Below are 22,064 nucleotides of genomic sequence, written 5' to 3' on the forward strand. Positions count from 1 at the left end.
AAAACGGGATCAGTTGGTGATGTCTCCACGACAGCATGACAGTGCATCTTTCGGGACCGAATTATGTATTAGCTATATATATTTAGGGTGAACTGTCGATTTAGTTTTTACATTATTACTTGAGTAAAATAGTTCCCTAAACTTTTTTTGGAAAAATTAGACATCAAAATAATAAAATTTGCCAATTATATTCCTAATGTTAGATTCGAAGATATTGTATTCAATTTTTCGTCAATTTAAATCACGTGACTTGCATGTGATACACTTTAGAGAGTCGATTGATAGTTTTTCATAAGGACTTATTTTCTTCGAAGATATAGTATATGGAGTTAACTTTGAAGAGTACACTAGACGTTAAATTTGCAACCTATAAGCAACATTAAGGGCTTATAGGCAAGAAAATAGTGGCAATACCTTCTAAAATGTGTCATGTGACTTAAGTTGACGAAATATTGAATAAAATAGCTTCGAGTATAATTTTTGGGATGAAATTAGCAGTTTTTAAAGAATTCAGAGACTTATTTTACCAAAAAAATAATTCAGATACCTAATTTTCACTTAGGTGACAATTCAGGGACTAAATTGACAGTTTACTCTATATATTAAAAAAATTATATTGTGAAAACCTAATAAAATTTTGGTATTTTTTATAATACTTACATGTATTTAATACAATTATTATTGAATGTTAGATATAATTTATGTGATAATTGTATTTAATACAATTATCATCTGACCATTGAGATGGTAATTAATACAATTATCAATATAAGTATGGTAGTCAAGTCCTAAAACTTTAAACATGTTTCGGAAGGATAGAAAATGTAGATCTTAATTATGATGGATTCCTCAAAAACTTGCTATGTTAAGATGAATTTGGGGTTAACCACATTTTCTGTCACATCCCGGCCCGGGTCCCCACTGTGACAACCCGTCCCAAATTTTATTATTCTATAAATTTTAAAATTTTAATTTACGAGAACACTTTAGAGGTGAGGGTATTGATTTCCGTTGATCACTAGTTCATGACGCGTATGAATTATTATTGTTATTATTTTAAGGGTTGTGGTTGGAAAAAAATAAATAAATAAAAGGAAGGAGGGCTGCCTGATGGCAGCAAAGGAGAAGGGGAGAAGATGGGCGTTGCCACCAATCAGGAAAGAAGGGGAAAAAGAGAGGGGACGAATTAGAGGGAGAGACGGGAGGGAAATGAGGAAGGAGAGAAGGAGAGGAACTGGCCGGGTTCCCCTTCGACCCGCGCGACCCGTTTCAAAACCTGGCCACCCCGTGTGATTTTCTGATGGTTTTGCACCATTCCTCCGACGAATTTCAGCCACCCACCATCTAGAAATCAACTCAGCGTCATCTCCTCTTCCATATTCAACCATAAACCAACACGAATTGATCACGTTTTCGTGAGATAGCACTGAAGGGGTGTGCAGTGCATGGTGGCGAAATCCATCATTTATGAAATGAATTTCCTCGATCTCCACCACCATTAGACTCCCCTTGAGCCCCTAAACAAAGCCCAACCAGTTATAGGGGCGGCGGAACACCGAGGAGGGAGAATTGAAGCCACCCAAATTCTAGGGTTTTCCGACGGGTTTGATGAAATTAGGGCCCTTCTCGGCTAAATTGGACTTGGCCACAGGTATAAAACTTGCTCTACTCATTGAGATCTTCATTTATGTGAAATTTAGTAATTTTTGGAAATAATTGGATTTTCTGGCGAGTTGGGACGGCCGACCGCCACCCACGGTGGCGTGTGCGGCGGCGCGTGGCCAGTGGGCCACCAATGCTATTTTTAGGCTATGTTAAATATCTTGAATTCAGTTTTGATATTTGAATGACGTAGGTTGATCGTTGGAACCTAAATTCTCTACGAAACGTTAATAGGTATTTATGTGAATCGACGATCCAACCGTTAGATCATCACCAAACTTTGTTACATTGTAGTACGTAATATTTGAAGAATGTAGGAACTTACGGATTGAGAATCCGACTTATGGATCTTCCCGAATTGGATTTGTAAGTTAATAAAATAAAACGTTAACCGCTAATCAGTTTTGGAAATTGGCGGAGATCCAACCGTTGGATTGTAATGAAACTTAAGTATTTTGTTCTAGAAGTATTTTTTGTGTCATGAGAAGTTACGGATTGGAAATCCTAGATGTGGATCTTTCGGATCGAGTTTTACAGGATTGTGGACCCAACCATCGATCTTCGATCGACAGTTGACACTTAGTCAATGGGTCTCAAATTTTTCTTGAAGGTCCTTGAGGATATGTTTTATGTAAATTATGTACTCTATTGGTAAGAACTTTGAGACATGATTTGATAATTGGCCACAGGCGACGATAGTTCATGATGTCTTGATATTCGTGTGAAGGAGTCGTAGCACGGACCTGAGGTGAGTAGGCCTTTTCTCTTCTATCATATATATATATATATATATATATATATATATATATATATATATATATATATAAGATTGACACAAACGTTTATGATTTGATTATTGCATATAACTATTGTGAATGCTTTGAAGTACTAATGTGAACTACGAATGGCTTGATCCTTGTTTAGGGTACGTAGGCAGTCTAACGAGACGTTAGATGCAGCCATACAATAATTGAGACAATGGCCTTGTTTAGGGAATTGAGCAGTGTGAGAGATATTGGTGGAAAATATGAGATTTAACCTTATGATTTGGTGGTTAAATGTTGGTCATAAATCAATGTGTAAAGGATCAAGAATTTGAAGTAAGGAAGTGTAAGTAATGATAATTAATTAAACTAGTGTCTAGTTGGGTTGGTCACCGATAATTATTCCCAAAATAAATAATTCAGGAGTAGAGCGTTACAACTTATGCATTTTTATGCCACATTATATATATGTATGTATGTATATAATTCGAAATGCTATAACGTGGTTGAGTATCATATTTCATCATGGTTTATCTATATGTATATTACCTGCACACAATTATTATGAATGCTTTGAAGTGCAAAGGTGAACACAAGATACTCAGGTAAGTTCAGGTGAGTTTATGGTATTAGCTGAAATGAAGGGGCTATGGTATGACTACATGTATGTTTAGGCAACTCCGACCTTGTCGTATAGGTTGCAATGATAGGCAACTCCGACGCTGTCGTACTGGTTGCCCATGAATCGTATATGTTACAATAGATACAGTTAGAGCTCATAAACATGCACTCTGGTGTTAGTGCTTCCGCCCGTGGCCATGGCACAGTCCTTCACGTGATGTTCACCTCCCTCACCTTACGCTCACTTTGGATCCAAGGTAGGTGCACAGTCCTGTCATATAGACCACTATAGGTGGTTCCGACTTGTAGGTGACCCACGATTATTCGCACAGTCTTCATGTGATCATAGCACTTGAGTGTATTTATTTACACCTAATCCTATCGTACATACCACTTTAGGTGGTTCCGACTTGTGTGCAGGTATACTTATTGAATTATGGATAAGTCGTACAGGTCATTAGAGGTGACTCCAACTTATGAGCTAGTATATGTGATGAAATATGTGATAAGCTAGCATATGTGATGAGATATGTGAGCTAGCATATGTGATGAGATATATGATAAGCTAGCATATGTGATGAGATATGTGACAAGCTAGCATATGTGATGAAATATGTGATAAGCTAGCATATGTGATGAGATATGTGACAAGCTAGCATATGTGATGAAATATGTGATAAGCTAGCATATGTGATCAAATATGTGATGAACTAGCATATGTGATAAGATATGGGTAAGTCGTACAAGTCACCATAGGTGACTCTGACTTGCGTGCTAGTATGGGTTATTAATCACATGATTATTGATATTGCTGATGAGATGCTGTGTTGTGGTATATTTATGATTTTTCTGGAAACTATACATGTGTTGTAGCGAAGGGTTATAATGTTTTATATGGTTTCTATTAAAATTTCATTTTCAGGACCATTCACCCTTGTTTTGTCTTCACCCTCCAGGTTTTAATTGCTCAGCTTTCTTATCATCGAAGATTCGTGGCGATTCTTAGTATTGGAGATTATTTCGAGGGTACGATTCTTAATTCACTCTACTGTACTTACTTATGCTCTAACGTCACGTGTGAAAATTCCCGCTCACCAACGCATTCTGGTATTTAGGCACTCTTAGGTTTAAATTTATTCACATTTTTCCACATCATCATACTTTATGGCTTCGTCACCCTTCATGTGTCGGCCAGCACAGCTCGATTAGGAGTCCTAGTAGACATCCCGGGCTCGACTTCACCATAGCACGATATTGTCCGCTTTCGGCCCCGACCACGTCCTCATGGTTTTGTTTTTGGGAACTCACACGAGAACTTCCTAGTGGGTCACCCATCATGGGATTGCTCTCGTGCGAACTCACTTAACTTCGGAGTTACGATAGAACTCGAAGCCAGTGAACTCCCAAAAGGCCTCATGCTAGGTAAAGATGAGAATATACATATAAGGCTTATAGGATCCATTCCACTGGACGATGTGGGATGTTACATTTTTACACCATTAAGGTTTAAAGTGATCTTCAAAATGGGCCACGAGGTTTTGATTTCTCACATTGTACTTGTAATATCCCAATAATTTATTATTAAAGAAGAGAAATATTTGGAAAAAAAAAAATATGTTGTGCTTATTTATAAAAAAGGTTTTCATATGAAGATAGTAAACGTTATTTCGAGTTTGTATCATTTTTCGGATTAGTTTTCGGGACTTTAATGAAATTTTGATAGAATGTCCAAGCCTGACAAATGTTAGAACACCACATGACAGCCAACGAGTGGCAAGATTGCCAAGTGCTAGCTGCTGGAGACGCCAGCATTTGGATGACATGCTGGTGGTGTTATCATCATATGATGGCACATGTCAAATATGATAAATTAAAGAGAAATCATAAGTCTTTGTGTTGCCACTTGGAAAGCTACCATTGCACCAAAAGAGATAAATAAAAGGAGAAGAAGCGGTGGATCATTTCAGATGGAACTAAGGCTTTATATTTCTTTTTCTCTTCGCAGAAAGATGCAGAGAGGAAGGAAGCAAGGAGCTTCATCTCATTGTCCAAATCAAATACCATTTTCCTCATAAATTTTGATTTGGAAGTCCGGATTTGATTCCGTTTTCGCTTACGAATTTATGGGGAAGAGTACTACAAATCTCAGGTACTAATTTATGGATTTACTATAGATTTTGGAAGTTGCCATTTTTGGATTTATTACTACACAGCGTAATATTTCGAATTCATGTGTTATTCGTGATGGCTTAAGCGTATTGGAAGCTTAATTGAATGAATTGAGATAAATTTGCCTATGGGTTAGTTGCTGTTAAACCCCATCCATGTTCAAGTTTGTGGATTTGGGGTATTGATATTATTCGACTAAATTAAAAGGAATGATGGCCTACTTTGAAGTAATTGAATCGTATAAATATGAGTATTTGAATTGAAGTTGGAAATATTTTGGACTGAAAGATGAGCAACATGAATTTGGAAACATGGTCGGCTGTACTGTTTCTGTTTCTGCAGTAGGGACCAACTTGAAAGATGAGTTTCAGATTTGGGGCCATTTTACAGTTCTCTGAACATTTAGGACAGTTTTGTAATTACCTGAAAGTTTGGGGTAAACTATAATTCTGGAACTTTTTTCGGACAGATTGTACTTGCTGTACAGGTTAGGGACATGAAGCTTATTTTTAAAGATTTGAGTACTTAAGTGAAATTATATAAATCTGAAGATCCAAATTGGAATAAGAGATGCTAAGCCTAACTTGGGAGTTCCAAAATATAGGATTTTACATTTGGTGCTATATAATGGATTATATAGTGATATACTTTTATTGTTGGATTAGGAACTCCAGTTACCGCGACGGTTGTGTGTAATCGAGGTGTTGGTAAGGGACACTGCTTGTTTGCTTTGGACTCCAGGTAGGGGAAATACGGCAGACCTTTACGGAGATTGACTTTATTAAATTTTGTGAAACATTATATTATTATTATCGATCTTCTTGGTTGATTAATGTGATCTGGCTTGCTAATTGGATAAATAATGCCCCTGCGTGTTTACTTGTTATTGGTTATGGAATTATTGATGAAATGCTATTGGTTGAGAATATACTGTGGTATATGTGAATCATTCATAATTGGTCGTGTGGTAGGAGTTTTGGTGTTGAGGAAGTAATTCTGGAAATGAGGGTAGTTGGAAATAATCTTTTGTGTAGTTGAGCCAAACTCTTAGCAGGTACCAGGTCTCAGGTGAGCCCACAGTGCACATATTCTTTAAGGGTAATTCGGGACTGGCGACAAAGGGTTTTGGCAAGATGACTAACAAAAGGGGAAATTGGGATGATTGAGTTACATGGGGTTAATTTGTATATTAAAATATTCGAACCACCACTGCAGAGGTAAAATGCACGGTATGGGACGTGCAGGTCCGCGTGTTTTATTATATGAATTAACGGGTAGAGATGAAGAGTATTGTATTGCACTCATGCATTGTTGATGATAATGATTTGGTACTTGATTACATGATTTTATTACACTTAATTTAATATTGTCAATTTACTGTGATAAGGTTATGTCCCTACTGAGTTGTTGAAGCTCACCCCTCTATTGTTATGCAGGTTTACTAACTAAACTGTCAAAAGAGTAAACGTGATGAGATCAAATTAGATGTGAGGCTAGAATTGTATTTATTTATTTTTAGCTTTGTAAAGATTATGGATTTCTTTTTTATAAGAGGAGTTTATCTTTTCAACCCGTGTCATTTCTTTTATTTATTTAGCTTTTAACTCGCGTTTCGGACTCGGGATCGAGTTTTTACTACCGACCCCAGGTCCGGGGCGTGGCAGTACTCTAAAGTTTTGTAATTATATCACTTTACACATTTTGCTTATACAGCTAATTATCCATTAAATTGATGATTTTTCAGCCAATTTAGTACAAATGTGACTTACATGTCAATCCAATTACGGATTCTATGCTCACTATGTCATAATTTAATGAAGACTCAAATAATTCGTTAGGTAAAATGCATAACTTGATACAGTTTTAAAACCTTAAGGTGTAATGTGAAATAGTTAAAATCTCACGGCCCAATTTGAAAACACTCCAAACTTAAAGGGCGTGAAATGTAGTTACTCCCAAATATTGATATATCTGTGAGATTGAAGTAGATTCAAGATTTGATACAGATTTAATACCAAGCTGGTGAGTTTCCTTGACTGTGGCTATGGGTATGGTGAAATTCCCTATAGCCTTTCCGGGCCCAAAATGAGTAAATAACTGTAACTTGCCACCAGTTGTCCATTTAAAAAAAAAAAAAAAGAAGAAGAAGAAGAAGAAGATTTGATACAGATTCTTAAAAGGAGATCTGTTTCTTGTAACATTTGATAAATCGATCGGGATAGTTAGCATTTAATGAAGCAAATTTCATATATTTCGAGAAAAAAAAATGGTTGAAGATGACTTAGCTTTCGACGTTAACATGATCACAATTGTATATAATTTAATAAGTTCCTTTTCTGAATATTTTATTGGTAAAAATTTGATTTGTATGGTCTAGATGTTCCTGAAGATCCTCGTTATTGTTATCAAATGAGAATGACATAATGGTGATGATGTCAAACATCCGCGATTAATATTATTACAAAAGGAAGCGGGAATTTGACATCAGCATGAGATAATAATGAATTTTTCATCCACGTAACTTCTGCATTTTACAACCAATCACTTTACGCCTTATTTAGTTACAAATCCACTTTACCAAGTTACCAGACTCCGATGAACCCTAACGTAGTTCGGTCCGTTGATATGATATCTAGCTGCTGTTGGGTTAATACTTTTGGTCCAGATGATCACATCGACCCAAGTTAGGACTCCGGCCCAAATTGGGCTGGGGATCCAATTGGCAGACTACACGAAACACAAAATGCGATAGGGTCCGCCACGTGTTCCATTCCTTTGTGGGTCCCGGTCCCGCCCCTTGTCCGCTTGAGAATCGCGTGCTGATCACGTGATACTAAAAATATCTGGATGATCACGCTCCTCCAGAAATGAACTTCGTCTCACTCTCTGCTTACCTTGATCCGATGTGGTTGGCTACTACCGTACATCACCAGCCGGTCCGTCCGGTTCCGACGATCTCCACGGCGGGTCCGAACCCGAAAGTCGTGTATCCCTGTCTTCCGAAACCGAAACCGTTTCGGTTCGGACCCGTCGGTGTCCGGCTCCGCCTTAACAAGTACAAAGTTTTGGCGGAAAAGAAGCAGCTCGCCGATTTAGGGACTCAGAATTCAGGTCTTCGATTCTCACTTTATACAGTTCGAATTATACTAATCCGAATATTAAACTGTAATTATTGTAATTTTATTTAGTAATTATATAAATTTATTTTGCAGATAGTGAGAAATTAGATGTAGGAGAAGAGAAAGTTGTAGAAGAAGAGGAAGTTGAAGGTTTGGATTTGGGATGGTTAGCTGCTTTTCCGCACGTGTTTATAGCTTCCATGTCGAATTTTCTGTTCGGTTATCACATTGGGTCAGTCTCTGAGTCTCTGTAACTTGCAATTGTAGTTAAAGTGTCAATCTTTTTTGTTAGTTATGAGTTGGGTGGGCTTGTTTTTGTGCAGGGTGATGAATGGTCCGATTGTTTCGATTGCCCGAGAACTCGGTTTCGAAGGGAATTCGATTCTGGAGGGACTTGTAGTTAGCATTTTCATTGTTGGTGCATTTCTTGGAAGCCTATGCTGCGGCACAATTGTTGATAAACTTGGTTGTAGAAGGACTTTTCAGATTGCCACTATTCCTCTCATTCTTGGTGCATTGATAAGGTAATTCAAGTTGATATTCGAGTTTTGAGATGCCGTATTCGACGTTGTGTCCATGTTGGTATCGGCATTTGTATTGTGTTAGTGTGCATTTTAAAACTTTTTGATGATTGGTTCATTTCGTTTCGTGACAGTGCACAAGCTCATTCCTTGGATGAAGTGACTTTTGGAAGGTTTCTTGTTGGCCTTGGCATTGGTGTTGACACTGTTCTTGTACCAATCTATATCTCAGAGGTAATTCTTCGTATTGGTTTAGTTGTGTTTGCATATTTTGTTCACGCAAATTTTCCAAGATGATGATACTACGTAGTTGAAATCCATGTTTCAGCGATAGTAAATGCTCCATTTCTATGGACCATCAAGAGTTTGGGTGAAATTGAAACTCATGAAAGTTGACCAAACTGCTTCGTTCTAATAAATCACCACTACTAGCATAGACTTTTCTGGACCTTATTTAAGTTCTCATTGAGCTTTAACACCAAGGTACACAATACAGCCGTAAATTAGTCCTTGCTAGAAAGTTATAAAAAGTTTCTTAATGGGTTTGACACATGCCCGTCGTTCTTGTTTAGAAGATTGAAGGTTATACTCGATAATACTTCTTCTCTGCATCACATGCATTGCATATCTGGAATGAAGTTCACTCATCTATCCTACCATATACCTTGCAGATTGCTCCAACAAAATATAGGGGTTCATTGGGAACCTTGTGTCAAATAGGAACGTGCCTTGGGATTATTTCATCACTGTTTCTTGGAATTCCCTCTGAAAATGATCCGCACTGGTGAGGTTCGGTTTATGCAGGGATTTTTGAAGAACTACTTTTAGCTTTTACAATGACTGGACCATTTAATGCTATCAAGAATATTTTAATATCTGAGCCTATATATTAAAATGTTTTGGCGTATCCGGTTTTTAGGTGGAGGACGATGCTTTATATTGCAAGTGTCCCTGGTTTTGTCCTCGCTCTTGGAATGCAGTTTGCTGTAGATAGCCCCCGTTGGCTATGCAAGGCAAGACTCTCTCTCTTATTGTAGAAGTATGGAATTTATTTTCAGGTGTGTTGTTCCTCAAGCTTTAATATGTTGTTTGTGCAGGTAGGGAGACTGGACAATGCTAAAGAAGTTATCAAAAATGTTTGGGGAGCATCTGAAGTTGAAAAGGCGATTGAAGAATTTCAGTCAGTTATCAAGAATGATGGTAGTGATTTGGACAGCAGCTGGTTTGAACTTTTGAAGGAGCCAAACTCAAGAGGTTGTATCAAGGTGGCGGACTTAGGATGTCAGCATTAACGGCATCTTTGTGTCGAACATCGTATAAAACTTGCGGCACTTGCATTTAGCATCACCTTCTGTACATGATAAAAAATGGCCTTTTCTTAATTAGAGGGTGATTGGTAAATATAAGAAGTTTTATGTTTGGAAACTCCTTTGATTTGTACATGCAATATTTTTGTCTGAATTATATGCTGGCTTTCAAATCATTCCTTTCAAACTGTAGAAATCCTCACTTATCGACAAATTTTTGCATGGTTGCAGTTGCATTCATTGGAGGCGCCCTTTTTGTACTTCAACAGTTTGCAGGCATAAACGGAGTTCTTTACTTTTCATCATTGACTTTCAAAGATGTTGGAATCACAAGTAGCGCTTTGGCAAGTTTGTTGATCGGAGTTACGAACTTTGCAGGTTTGAGATAGGCTCTACGTATTTGTAGAATGATGGTTGTTTCTTGAAGAACCTCTCACCCACATCAATTGTGGTCATGGCAGGGGCACTTTGTGCTTTGTACTTGATTGATAAGCAGGGAAGACAGAAGCTCTTGATTGGAAGTTACTTGGGAATGGTGAGCTGTATTTGGAATTAATGCTTGGAGACGATTAGAAAGTTACCATGCATATAGTCCTTAACATTAAAAATAGGAGGGCGATTCTGTGTTTCATGAGTTGGAAATGCAAACACGGAATCATATTAGCAAACCCATGACTAAGTAAGAAATTCTGTGTCTGTGCAGGCACTTTCGATGTTTCTTGTGGTCTATGCCATCAGTTTTCCCTTAGATGAGCAACTAAGTCACAACTTATCGATACTTGGAACAGTCATGTAAGTCTGCAGTTTGTATGATTCCACACATAATAGTTTCCATAAACCAGTAGTCAGGTACATTTAACTCATCAAAATACTATGAAGAGTTCATTTGCTGATGTCCGCCTCCTCTGTTTATGCTTTCGGATAGGCACATTTTGTGCTCTTAAGAGAACTCTACTTTTTTTTTTTCTCGTCGCACAATTTTGTAGGTACATATTCACCTTTGCAATAGGAGCTGGCCCAGTGACAGGCCTTATCATACCAGAACTTAGCAGCAACAGGTCACGCGGGAAGATCATGGGATTCAGCTTTTCTGCGCATTGGGTGAGCCCTTGAATTTTGTTCCTTGGTTAATATTTAAAATAAATGTCGTGTTTTTTCTTTTTGTTCTATGATTTATTAATGTGTTCTCACGGTTAAGAGCGGCCAGGTTATTTCCCTACTTTTGCAAATCATGTTTTGCATTTGGTCCTCCTTTAAATGTTTACTTTTTTTTTCTTCTAATTGATGCTAAATTTGTGATTCAGGTTTGCAACTTTTTGGTGGGTCTATTTTTCCTCGACTTAGTGGAGAAACTCGGCGTTGCTCCAGTTTATGGTACCTTCGGTGGAGTCTCCTTGTTGACAGCAATTTTTGCAAACTACTTTATCGTTGAAACTAAAGGCCGCTCCCTTGAGGAAATAGAAATGTCACTAACCTCCGATTTCAGGGCTAGAGACAAGTGAGAGATCGAAGATCACGTTGAAGTTTCCACGATGGAGTTTTTCAGGCGGTAACTCTTGATGTTTCAGTCTCCAATCTCCGGGCAAGGTGTGTAGGATTCTAGGATCTGATCTTGTACATCACACTACACATACATGCTGTTAAAGCTGGCCATTTTACTCGATTTCATACTAGTTCGGTTCCCGCTAAATTCTGTATGGCGAATACTTAGTACGCGTCAAATTATTCAGTCGAATATTTCGGTTTGGTGTTGATTGGAAGTCAATTTTCATGGTTTACACATTGACATTTTTGAACTGAATGTGATATGTGCATATACCTAATATGGCTATATCGCTTCCACAGACCACCGGTAACCCTGAGAAAGTGAAAGAGTCATTGTCTTATTCTTATATATGGTCTCCAAACCAGGAAGATACCACATCTCATTGAGTTAGAGCTTGTTTGAAATGTTTTTAAAATGATTGAAAGCGTTTTTGGTGAAAATATTTTTGAAACAAATCCTTAGTAAGATGCAAGCGAGTCCCCAAAAAGTATATAAAGTTTTTCATCCAAGAAGCACCAGATATTTGCTTATTGCATGAAGCATTTTAAGCGCTTTTAAAATCCAAAAGTATTTTCACTAAAAATACTTTTAATTATTTTAAAAGTACTTCTAAACAAGTTATTTTAATGTGGAATTGATATTGGAAAATATCTTGAGTTCGAATTCTTACTCATTCCATGACAGGAGAATAAGTTTACCGAAAAGCATTTAAGTTTGTTCACGACCGAGTCAGTATACAATTGTGAATTATGATTGTAATTTAGGAGATTTGTTATTGTGCTGGGAACATGAATTTAGTACTACCATAATATAAGTGGTCAATTTTTTTTTTTAAAGTATCGAATCGCTTATATATTTAGTGTATCGGATCTTGTTCATGTCACACTCTATGTTATTTACTCATCTCTTTAAACTCAAGTTCGAGTTCCTAATTTAAAATAATGGCTTAATTAGATTAATAATCCTCATGGTGATATAACAGTTAGAAGATAGTTCGTGGGTTAAAAAAAAAAAAAAAAATTTAAGCCTCTGTAATGAATTTTGTTAGAATTTATGTTCAAATTAAAAATTCCGTTTTCACCAATATTAAATTTGAGATTAGCCTTTATAAACACGATATTGACCTAAAAAGAATCTTTCTAAAAAGGATGCTCTAATTATTTATTTTTTTAAAAAGGAAAAAAAAAGAAAAAGAAAAAAGGCCGATGGCGGGCGATGCCCGGGAAAATTCCAACTGTCGATCACGTCCAAGTCAGCGTGAGAGTTCAGCTCCCCCACTGGGCCCACTCCGGTCGTGCCACGTGTACGTTGGGACCAACTTGACCGTTTACGCGTCGCTTTCCAACGAACGAACGCACACTGCATTAGACTTTAGCATTCGGCATTTCTTCTTATTCTGCGTCCGGCCGAGATTGGAGTTTCTTCGCCACGGAAGCCGCCAAAATTTTCTAGGGTTTCTGGAGATTTCGGGCGCAAGCGAATGTCGTCGTCGGCGGAGACCAGTGACGGAGAGCACGAGGTGGAGCTGATCGTGCACGACGCATCACCATCGGGGGATGACGGTGGCGCGGCCGTCGCTGACGAGATTGCCCCGCTCTTGACGCAGCCGGAGAAGGCCAAAATCAATATTTTCACCCTCTCTTATCCTCGAAAAACATCTAAGGTACGATTCCCTCACTTTAATTTAATCCAAAATTTCTTCTTTTTTTTTTTTTAATTTCAAATTTTGGTGATTAGGATGATTTTGAATTGTATACGGATGTTAACATTTCTAGGGTTTCAATATCTTTCCCTGTTTGGTTGCTCTGAAAATTGAGGAAGTGAAACTATGATATACTTAAAATTTGAAATTTTGCACTTTTAGTTTTCTAGTACTCCAAATCCAAAAGCAGTGAAAATTTGAAAATGCTGGTGATCGTTATGTAGTTTAATGCCTCAGTGATTGAGAGCGATTGATCGGTTTTGGTTCCGTCTTAATAATCTAATGATTGTTTTGTCATTTTGGAGGGAAAGTACAGTAATATTAAATTCTGCAATGGTGGTTTTTGGTTGATTTGATTGATAGTTGATATTGTGTATCTGTGTACAGGATACAGTACGGAAATCACTTGAAACGGAGACGTCCGCAGTAGCTCAATTTGTTTTGTGGGTATGGAGTGGATCGAGATACTCTGGTCTAATGTGTATGGCCATCTCATCTACCATCTACTTTGTCATGGAAGTTTTTGCAGATGTTTTTTCTGGTTAGTAAGTTCTGCATTCTATTCATCACTGAATTGCAAGTCGCAACATTTTTTCGCTGTATGTCTCCTCTCTCTTTCACTTGTCTTCCTTTTCGTTTATATTTTATATTTCTGTTATATTATGGCAGTTCAGTCCATTCCTTTGCTTGAGGCTGCATTTACAAGGTGTACGATTATCTTGGTATTGTCATTTGTGTGGCTGAGAAAGTGTGGACAGCCAATATCTGGGCTGGCAAATGTAAAAAATCTTTTGATTTCCAGAGCCCTTACTGGATATCTCTCACTGATGTGTTTCATTTATTGGTATGTCACCTTGTGTGTTTTTTTTATGTTTCTTTGGTAGGATTATTTACTCACTCTTTGATGTCAATGTATTCATGGCATGATACCTGCCTCGTTGACATTAACAGTTTCCATGCTGCATTCTGCCCGAGTGAAAATGGCATGTTCTTTACCCATATAAATGTACACATATTTGGCTAACTTGTATTTTAAGTTTGTTATCTGTGAGATGTTATTCTTGTCCACTACAGTATGTTTGAAATTCTTTTTAGGCAGCTTGTGAGCTCTGCCCTTTGCAACTTGATTCGTGATGGGAAAACACCGCATAAATAACCAGAAGTTGGCTCATTTTTCATTTCAGCATTCAAAGGCTACCTTTGCCTCAGGCTATTGTATTGAGCTTCACAACTCCAATAATGGCTTCGGTTGTGGCAAGAATCATTCTACATGAGAAGTATAAAATTTCAGACGTTGGAGGTATGTAGTAAATAATGTTTATAATCATTGCCTTTCACTCTAGTTTGGAGATAATGTTGCATATATATGTTTTTTTTCATGTGAAGATTTTAGCTTCTAGAAAAGTTCCTTAGACTACCTTTTGATAGTCAGGGAGTGATGTCTTTGTCAATTGTCATTCATTTTCCAGGTCTTGCATGCAGTTTCTTTGGTGTGCTCTTCATTTATCGACAAATGCTGACCGCACAAGGTACAGAAATGGGTTAATATAATCTTATATTATACACTGGATGTGGATGCTTTCATATGTAGTAAGAGTTTAATAACTCTTCTGTCTGTCTAAAGGTAAAGAAAAAAAATTTGGGTGTATCACACGGATGTATATGCTGTTGCCCAGCTTATCATGTCTCTTCACTTTTCTGCAAGAAAACTACTCTGATATAGTAGTCCACCAAGGGCATATATAATTTCTTATACATGAGGAAGAAAGTGTGTGTGAGTTTTGTGTCTCAATCCTCCTATATTTTGACAAAAAAAGTTTAAGCTCATATGTGTGATCGAGAGATTTTAATGCATGTCTTTAGATCACATTGTTTACTTACATTTCTTCAGTTACGGCCCCTGCTCACAGCATACAACAACAACAACAACAAAGCCTTTTCCCACTAAGTGGGGTCAGCTATGAATCCTAGAACGCCATTGCGCTCGGTTTTGTGTCATGTCCTCCGTTAGATCCAAGTACTCTAAGTCTTTTCTTAGAGTCTCTTCCAAAGTTTTCCTAGGTCTTCCTCTACCCCTTCGGCCCTGAACCTCTGTTCCGTAGTCACATCTTCGAACCGGAGCGTCAGTCGGCCTTCTTTGCACATGTCCAAATCACCGGAGCCGATTTTCTCTCATCTTTCCTACAATTTCGGCTACTCCTACTTTACCTCGGATATCCTCATTCCCAATCTTATCATTTCTCGTGTGCCCACACATCCCACGAAGCATCCTCATCTCCGCTACACCCATTTTGTGTACGTGTTGATGCTTCACCGCCCAACATTCTGTGCCATACAACATCGCTGGCCTTATTGCCGTCCTATAAAATTTTCCCTTGAGCTTCAGTGGCCTACGACGGTCACACAACACGCCGGATGCACTCTTACACTTCATCCATCCAGCTCGTATTCTATGGTTGAGATCTCCATCTAATTCTCCGTTCTCTTGCAAGATAGATCCTAGGTAGCGAAAACGGTCGCTTTTTGTGATCTTCGCTAGATTGCTCCGGTCATTAGTGTGGATAAGTATATAAATGGATAGAGATAGGAAAGCAAACACAAGATGTACGTGGTTCACCCAGATTGGCTACGTCCACGGAATAGAAGAGTTCTCATTAATTGTGAAGGGTTTACACAAGTACATAGGTTCAAGCTCTCCTTTAATGAGTACAAGTGAATGATTTATTACAAATGACATTAGGAAATATTATGGGAGAATGATCTCTTAATCACGAAACTTCTAAGTATCGGAGTGTGGTGTCGTCTTGACTTGCCTTATCTGTCTCATAGATAGATGTGGCATCTTCTCTGGAAGTACTCTTCCTCCATCCAGGGGTGGTATCTTTAACTGGTGGAGATGCACAAGGTAATGTATCAATTTCACTTGAAGCTTACTTGTAGTTTCAGGCTTGGTCAAGCGCGATACAAACCATGTAGTAGGAGTCCCCCAAGTCGCCGAGCTAGGGGGTCTGCTGAAAGAGGTGACAGACAAGGTAAGCAATCAGAGCTCCGACTGATTGTTCACCTTCTCCCCATCTTGCAGCAGCATGAAGGATAAAGAGAAGAAAAATGAGAAGAGATGATATGAGATACTTTTGCTTTTGAAGAAGTAACTTTCCACAGGCTTATTCTTGAACTGAGCTGAAGGGTTTTCTGGTTTCCTCCAGAGTATAAGGCCGACTGGAGAATTTGAGGGTCAAAACAAGTCCATCAAATCTAGAGTACGTTCCACCCTGCTGATATGGGATACTTTTGCTTTTGACTGAGTAATGGATGTATCGGCACGTGTGCTGTTACGCTTGTCTCCACATGCTTCCTTGTATCCTTCGCACTTGCCCTATCTGTTCCTCAAGCAGATGCGGAATCTTCCCTGGAAACATAAGATGTTGAAGATGAGTACTCGAGAGCAATGTCAGGTAAGTAATCAGGTAAGGGGTTCCAGGCAGTCAGTTCCTGGCTGGAAGCTTGATTCCAAGTGCTGACTGATTGCTCTCTTTCTCCTTGTCTTGCAGGTAAAAACAAGGCCAAAGGAAAAGACAGGGAAAAAGCATGATATGGGATACTCTTGCTTTTAACCCTGATGATATGAGATATTCTTGCTCTAGTATAGCTTGTTTGCAGAGGTATTATCGGGGGGAAAGAAAGCTGAATATTTCGAAAGGCTTCGTTGGGAGTGCCCTCTCAGATATGATGAAGGGTTGAGCATTTTTGCAGGTCTGCCTGTCCGTTGGGGATGGAGGTCGACATATATAGGAGTCTCCCTAACAACAAGTAGTAATGCTATTCCTTTACCCTGCTTGGTCATAGCACAATAGTGGGAGCTGCCAGTTTCACATGTTTTAACTCTGTCAGAGCACTTTGAAAAAAGTGGTCTGTGGTATCTGGCTCTCGAGATTCGGAGAACGATGCCTCTTCGATTTTTGAGAAAGCAATCATGCTGGGGGTCTGGCTCTCGAGATTTGGAGAGCAGTGTCTCTTCGATTTTTGAGGAAGTAATCATGTTGGGAGTCTGGCTCTCGAGATTCGGAGGGCGGTGCCTCTTCGATTTTGGAGCAAGCAATCTTGTTGGGAGTGTTGTCTCGAATGTGAGTAAAGGTTGGGCATGTTTGCTAGTCTACCTTGCCACGAAGCACAAAGGTTGACACACAGGGACTTTCCAATTATCCAGCAATGGTACTGTTCCTTTACCCTCTCTTCGATTTTGAGAAAGTAGTCATGTTGGGAGTCTGGCTCTCGAGATTCGGAGGACGGTGCCTCTTCGATTTTGGAGCAAGCAATCTTATTGGGAGTGTTTTCTCGAATGTGAGTAAAGGTTGAGCATGTTTGCTAGTCTACCTTGCCACGAAGCACAGAGGTTGACACACAGGGACTTTCCAATTATCCAGCAGTGGTACTGTTCCTTTACCCTTGTGGGTAATAATATGGTAGCTAGACCTTCAAAATTTATGTGTCTAAACTTTGTTAGTGCTGTTTCTTTGCTATTCTTTTACCTTTCTTGGTCAGAGCGATGTAGTGGGAGCTGCAAGCTTCACGTGCTCAACTTTGGCAGAGAACTTTGGCAAAGTTATCTGTGGTACCCATGAGCTATTGTTGCGTGTGGGAAGTGGGTGATTGAACAGTAAGATTCATGTGCTTTCTACTTCACCAGAAGTCTTCGACAGAATGCCCATAATTTCTGCAAAGCTGAGTGTGCGTGTGACAGGTGCTGACAAGGCTAGAAAAGTAGGTGCCTCTTCGATTTCTGAGATCGGCCCTCGTGGTCTCTGAGCAGCCCAGCTTTTGAGAAAGCGAGCGCCTCTTCGATTGATTCGGAGAACGATGCCTCATCGATTTTTGAGAAAGCAATCATGCTGGGGGTCTGGCTCTCGAAGATTCGGGGAGCAGTCTCTTCGATTTTTGAGAAAGTAATCATGTTGGGAGTCTGGCTCTCGAGATTCGGAGGGCGGTGCCTCTTCGATTTTGGAGCAAGCAATCTTGTTGGGAGTGTTTTCTCGAATGTGAGTAAAGGTTGGGCATGTTTGCTAGTCTACCTTGCCACGAAGCACAGAGGTTGACACACAGGGACTTTCCAATTATCCAGCAATGGTACTGTTCCTTTACCCTCTCTTCGATTTTTAAGAAAGTAGTCATGTTGGGAGTCTGGCTCTCGAGATTCGGAGGACGGTGCCTCTTCGATTTTGGAGCAAGCAATCTTATTGGGAGTGTTTTCTCGAATGTGAGTAAAGGTTGGGCATGTTTGCTAGTCTACCTTGCCACGAAGCACAGAGGTTGACACACAGGGACTTTCCAATTATCCAGCAGTGGTACTGTTCCTTTACCCTTGTGGGTAATAATATGGTAGCTAGACCTTCAAAATTTATGGGTCTAAACTTTGTTAGTGCTGTTTCTTTGCTATTCTTTTACCCTTCTTGGTCAGAGCGATGTAGTGGGAGCTGCAAGCTTCACGTGCTCAACTTTGGCAAAGTTATCTGTGGTACCCATGAGCTATTGTTGCGTGTGGGAAGTGGGTGATTGAACAGTAAGATTCATGTGTTTTCTACTTCCCCAGAAGTCTTCGACAGAATGCCCATAATTTCCGCAAAGCTGAGTGTGCGTGTGACAGGTGCTGACAAGGCTGGAAAAGTAGGTGCCTCTTCGATTTCTGAGATCGGCCCTCGTGGTCTCTGGGTAGCCCAGCTTTTGAGAAAGCGAGCGCCTCTTCGATTTCTGAGATCGGCCTTCGTGGTCTTTGAGCAGCCCAACTTTTGAGAAAGCAAACGCCTCTTCGATTTCTGAGATCAACCCTCGTGATCTCTAAGCAGCCCAGCTTTTGAGAAAGCAAACGCCTCTTCGATTTCTGAGCAGGCGCCTCTTCGATTTCTGAAGCTCCGTCGAGTGCAGATTTTTATAGGGGCTGGCATTAAGTTCCAAAGCACACTTGAATCTCCACCAGTAGAAGCTTCATTCTTGCACTTCTAAGATCTTGATTTGTCCGACCTCTTCTCTCTTCAACAACTTTGAAAATGTCTGGCCCCTCCGACCGTCGTTTTGACTTGAACCTTGTTGAAGAGGCAGCCCCGCCTTCTCCATACAACATATGGCGCCCATCCTTCGTCTCCCCTACTGGTCCTCTTACCGTTGGGGATTCCGTGATGAAGAATGATATGACCGCTGCGGTGGTGTCCAGGAACCTTCTCACTCCCAAAGATAACCGACTACTTTCCAAACGGTCTGATGAGTTAGCTGTTAAGGATTCGCTGGCTCTCAGTGTTCAGTGTGCAGGTTCTGTGTCTAATATGGCCCAACGCCTATTTGCTCGAACCCGCCAAGTTGAATCATTGGCGGCTGAAGTGATGAGTCTCAAACAGGAGATTAGAGGGCTCAAGCATGAGAATAAACAGTTGCACCGGCTCGCACATGACTATGCTACAAACATGAAGAGGAAGCTTGACCAGATGAAGGAAACTGATGGTCAGGTTTTACTTGATCATCAGAGATTTGTGGGTTTGTTCCAAAGGCATTTATTGCCTTCGTCTTCTGGGGCTGTACCGCGTAATGAAGCTCCAAATGATCAACCTCTGATGCCTCCTCCTTCTAGGGTTCTGTCCAGTACTGAGGCTCCAAATGATCCCCCTCCGGTGCCTTCTCTTTCTGGGGCTCTACCGACTGCTGAGACTTCTCCTAAGCAACCTTTATGAAGGCTCCCTCTTGTGTGTTTATTTTGACTCATGTATATGTACATATTTGTAGCTTATTGGGGATATCAATAAATAAGCTTTCCTTCATTTCAACGTACTGTGTTAAAAACACCAAAGCCTTCGTAATGTTACAAAATCTAATTAAATGGGTTTTTTGCATACAGTAATGTAAATTTTCGGTGTTTCCTCCTATTGCTCTCAGTCTTCCTTGCATTGTGGAATACTAACTTTTGAATTATGCATGAGAATTAGATAAAAATGGAGGAGAGAATACAAGTGCAAGGGGAAGCAGCTATATCTTTGCAGTCTTGGCCGGTTTACTTTCGTCCATAACTGGTGGAATCAGCTACTGCCTTACAAAGGCTGGATCAAAGGCATCTGATCAGCCACTGTAAGTATTCTCTGCATTTATCTATTATCCTTCGCTTGATTAATTATTCTAACTTCATGAAATTATGAAATGGTTGATAATGTGCTCTCTTTTATCTGCCAAACTATTGACACTGGCCATACTGATACTGTCCCATTGTGTTCAAGACCCTTTATGTAGCTTGATTCACTTTTCAGTTCCTGATGGTTTTATACAAAGAGGATAGCCTTTAATGAAGATGTTTATAACTGTTTAGGTTCCATGTTGTTACGTTGCATCGCTAAAATGAAGATAATAGTATAATCCAGTGGGAGAAAAACATTTCATTGCATCCGGGAGCTATATAGAAGTTTTGTGAGATAAAATTACCTAGATGAATACTCTGTTCAATTTTCAGGTTGACAGTCTTTTCATTTGGTTTACTCGCGAGTCCTGCTTCAGCAGCAATTTGTTTGTTTACCCTTGAGGTAAGGTTGATGTCATGGTTGCTGTACTGTTCTTTCTTTTTTTCATCATTTCAATTCTACCACACTCCATGTTAAATGCATCACTTATCACTGATAGTCTAGCAACTTAAACCTAGGAGTTCATCACGACCCGGGAGTCATATGTAGCTTCAGTGCTTTCAGGTTATTGCTTTTACATGTTATGTACATTTTGGGTTGTGCTAAATATTTATCCTTTCCTTTTTTCAGGATTTTGTTTTCCCAGATTTGCATTCCTTTTCAGTTATGATTCTACTTGGTGTTCTGGCCTTTTTTGCAGAGGTGCTGTTTTGAACTCTCTTTTTACCCGTTGTGCTGCTCTGGTTAATGGAATTCTATTTATCCGATAATGCTCCAGCAGTTGTGGACTTGAGTGAACTTTTGTGCTCGATTTCAGGTATTCTTGGCACGCGGATTGCAGCTTGAGAAAACCGGCAAAGTTGCAAATGTTATATACATGGAGGTACGTTCCCTGTTTGAATGTAATTACCACTCGCATGATTTGATTACTAATTGAGAAATCATTGAACGTGTGAAGAAATTTTGGTTCAACCACCCCCGACGATTCATTCACGCAATGCACTCTTGTTTTGCTTTGTTTCAGGCTGCCCTATCACAGTTATGGGGCATTGGTTCATCAAGGATAGCTCCATCCTTTGGTCGAATTATCGGATGTCTGCTTATTTTCATTTCTGTTAGTTGCACCATGTATTTTGGACCCGATAAAGATACGGAATGACGGGTCTTCCTATTCATTCTTAAACTGTATGCCTGACACCCATTTGTTCGCTTAAATAGTTAAGCCCAAGTTAGCAAAAGCAAATATCTTCATTTGCAACTCGTTGACACAATTAAGTCACGTCAACATTTTATATTATTATTATTTTTTATCTTATTATCTTTATAAAAAACTTAATATAAAATATTAACGTGACTTAACCGGGATAAGAGTATATGGGACTAGAAGGGCAGAGAGGCCGGGTCCCTAAAAAACTTCGTACCAAACGATTTTTCAACAAGGGTTTTCAGATTTAGGAACCACTTCCTACGACCACACTTTCTGAAAAAGCACGTACCAAAGT

General features: G+C 39.3%; 2 protein-coding genes and 1 long non-coding RNA gene across 4 annotated transcripts; all 3 read left to right on the forward strand.

Moving 5' to 3' along the window:
- The first annotated feature begins 5,016 nt into the window (after nt 1–5,016).
- Nucleotides 5,017–6,786, forward strand: LOC114822727 (uncharacterized). Its single transcript, XR_003770905.2, has 3 exons — nt 5,017–5,196; nt 5,882–5,957; nt 6,653–6,786. It is a non-coding gene; the product is annotated as an uncharacterized lncRNA (long non-coding RNA).
- Nucleotides 6,787–8,055: 1,269 nt separating this feature from the next.
- LOC103404951 (probable plastidic glucose transporter 1) lies at nt 8,056–11,945 on the forward strand. Its single transcript, XM_008343911.4, has 12 exons — nt 8,056–8,327; nt 8,429–8,567; nt 8,659–8,859; nt 8,991–9,090; nt 9,528–9,640; nt 9,776–9,869; nt 9,954–10,110; nt 10,395–10,541; nt 10,625–10,698; nt 10,867–10,955; nt 11,150–11,264; nt 11,468–11,945. The coding sequence occupies exons 1-12, from the start codon at nt 8,084–8,086 to the stop codon at nt 11,663–11,665; spliced, it is 1,671 nt and encodes a 556-aa protein (XP_008342133.1). The 5' UTR covers nt 8,056–8,083; the 3' UTR covers nt 11,666–11,945.
- A 972-nt stretch (nt 11,946–12,917) lies between these two features.
- LOC103404950 (uncharacterized) lies at nt 12,918–21,857 on the forward strand. 2 transcript variants are annotated; one of them, XM_008343910.4, is made up of 10 exons: nt 12,918–13,372; nt 13,799–13,952; nt 14,081–14,255; nt 14,596–14,711; nt 14,881–14,940; nt 20,380–20,518; nt 20,895–20,964; nt 21,193–21,264; nt 21,380–21,445; nt 21,587–21,857. In XM_008343910.4, exons 1-10 carry the CDS (start codon nt 13,190–13,192, stop codon nt 21,719–21,721), a joined length of 1,170 nt encoding a protein of 389 aa, XP_008342132.3. In that variant the 5' UTR covers nt 12,918–13,189; the 3' UTR covers nt 21,722–21,857. The 2 variants fall into 2 exon arrangements, with proteins under 2 accessions (XP_008342132.3, XP_028952816.2); XM_029096983.2 differs by having other exon boundaries at nt 12,974–13,372; nt 21,081–21,264.
- Nucleotides 21,858–22,064: the final 207 nt, after the last annotated feature.

Source organism: Malus domestica, chromosome 17, assembly GCF_042453785.1.
Source record: "Malus domestica chromosome 17, GDT2T_hap1".
NCBI lineage: Eukaryota > Viridiplantae > Streptophyta > Magnoliopsida > Rosales > Rosaceae > Malus > Malus domestica.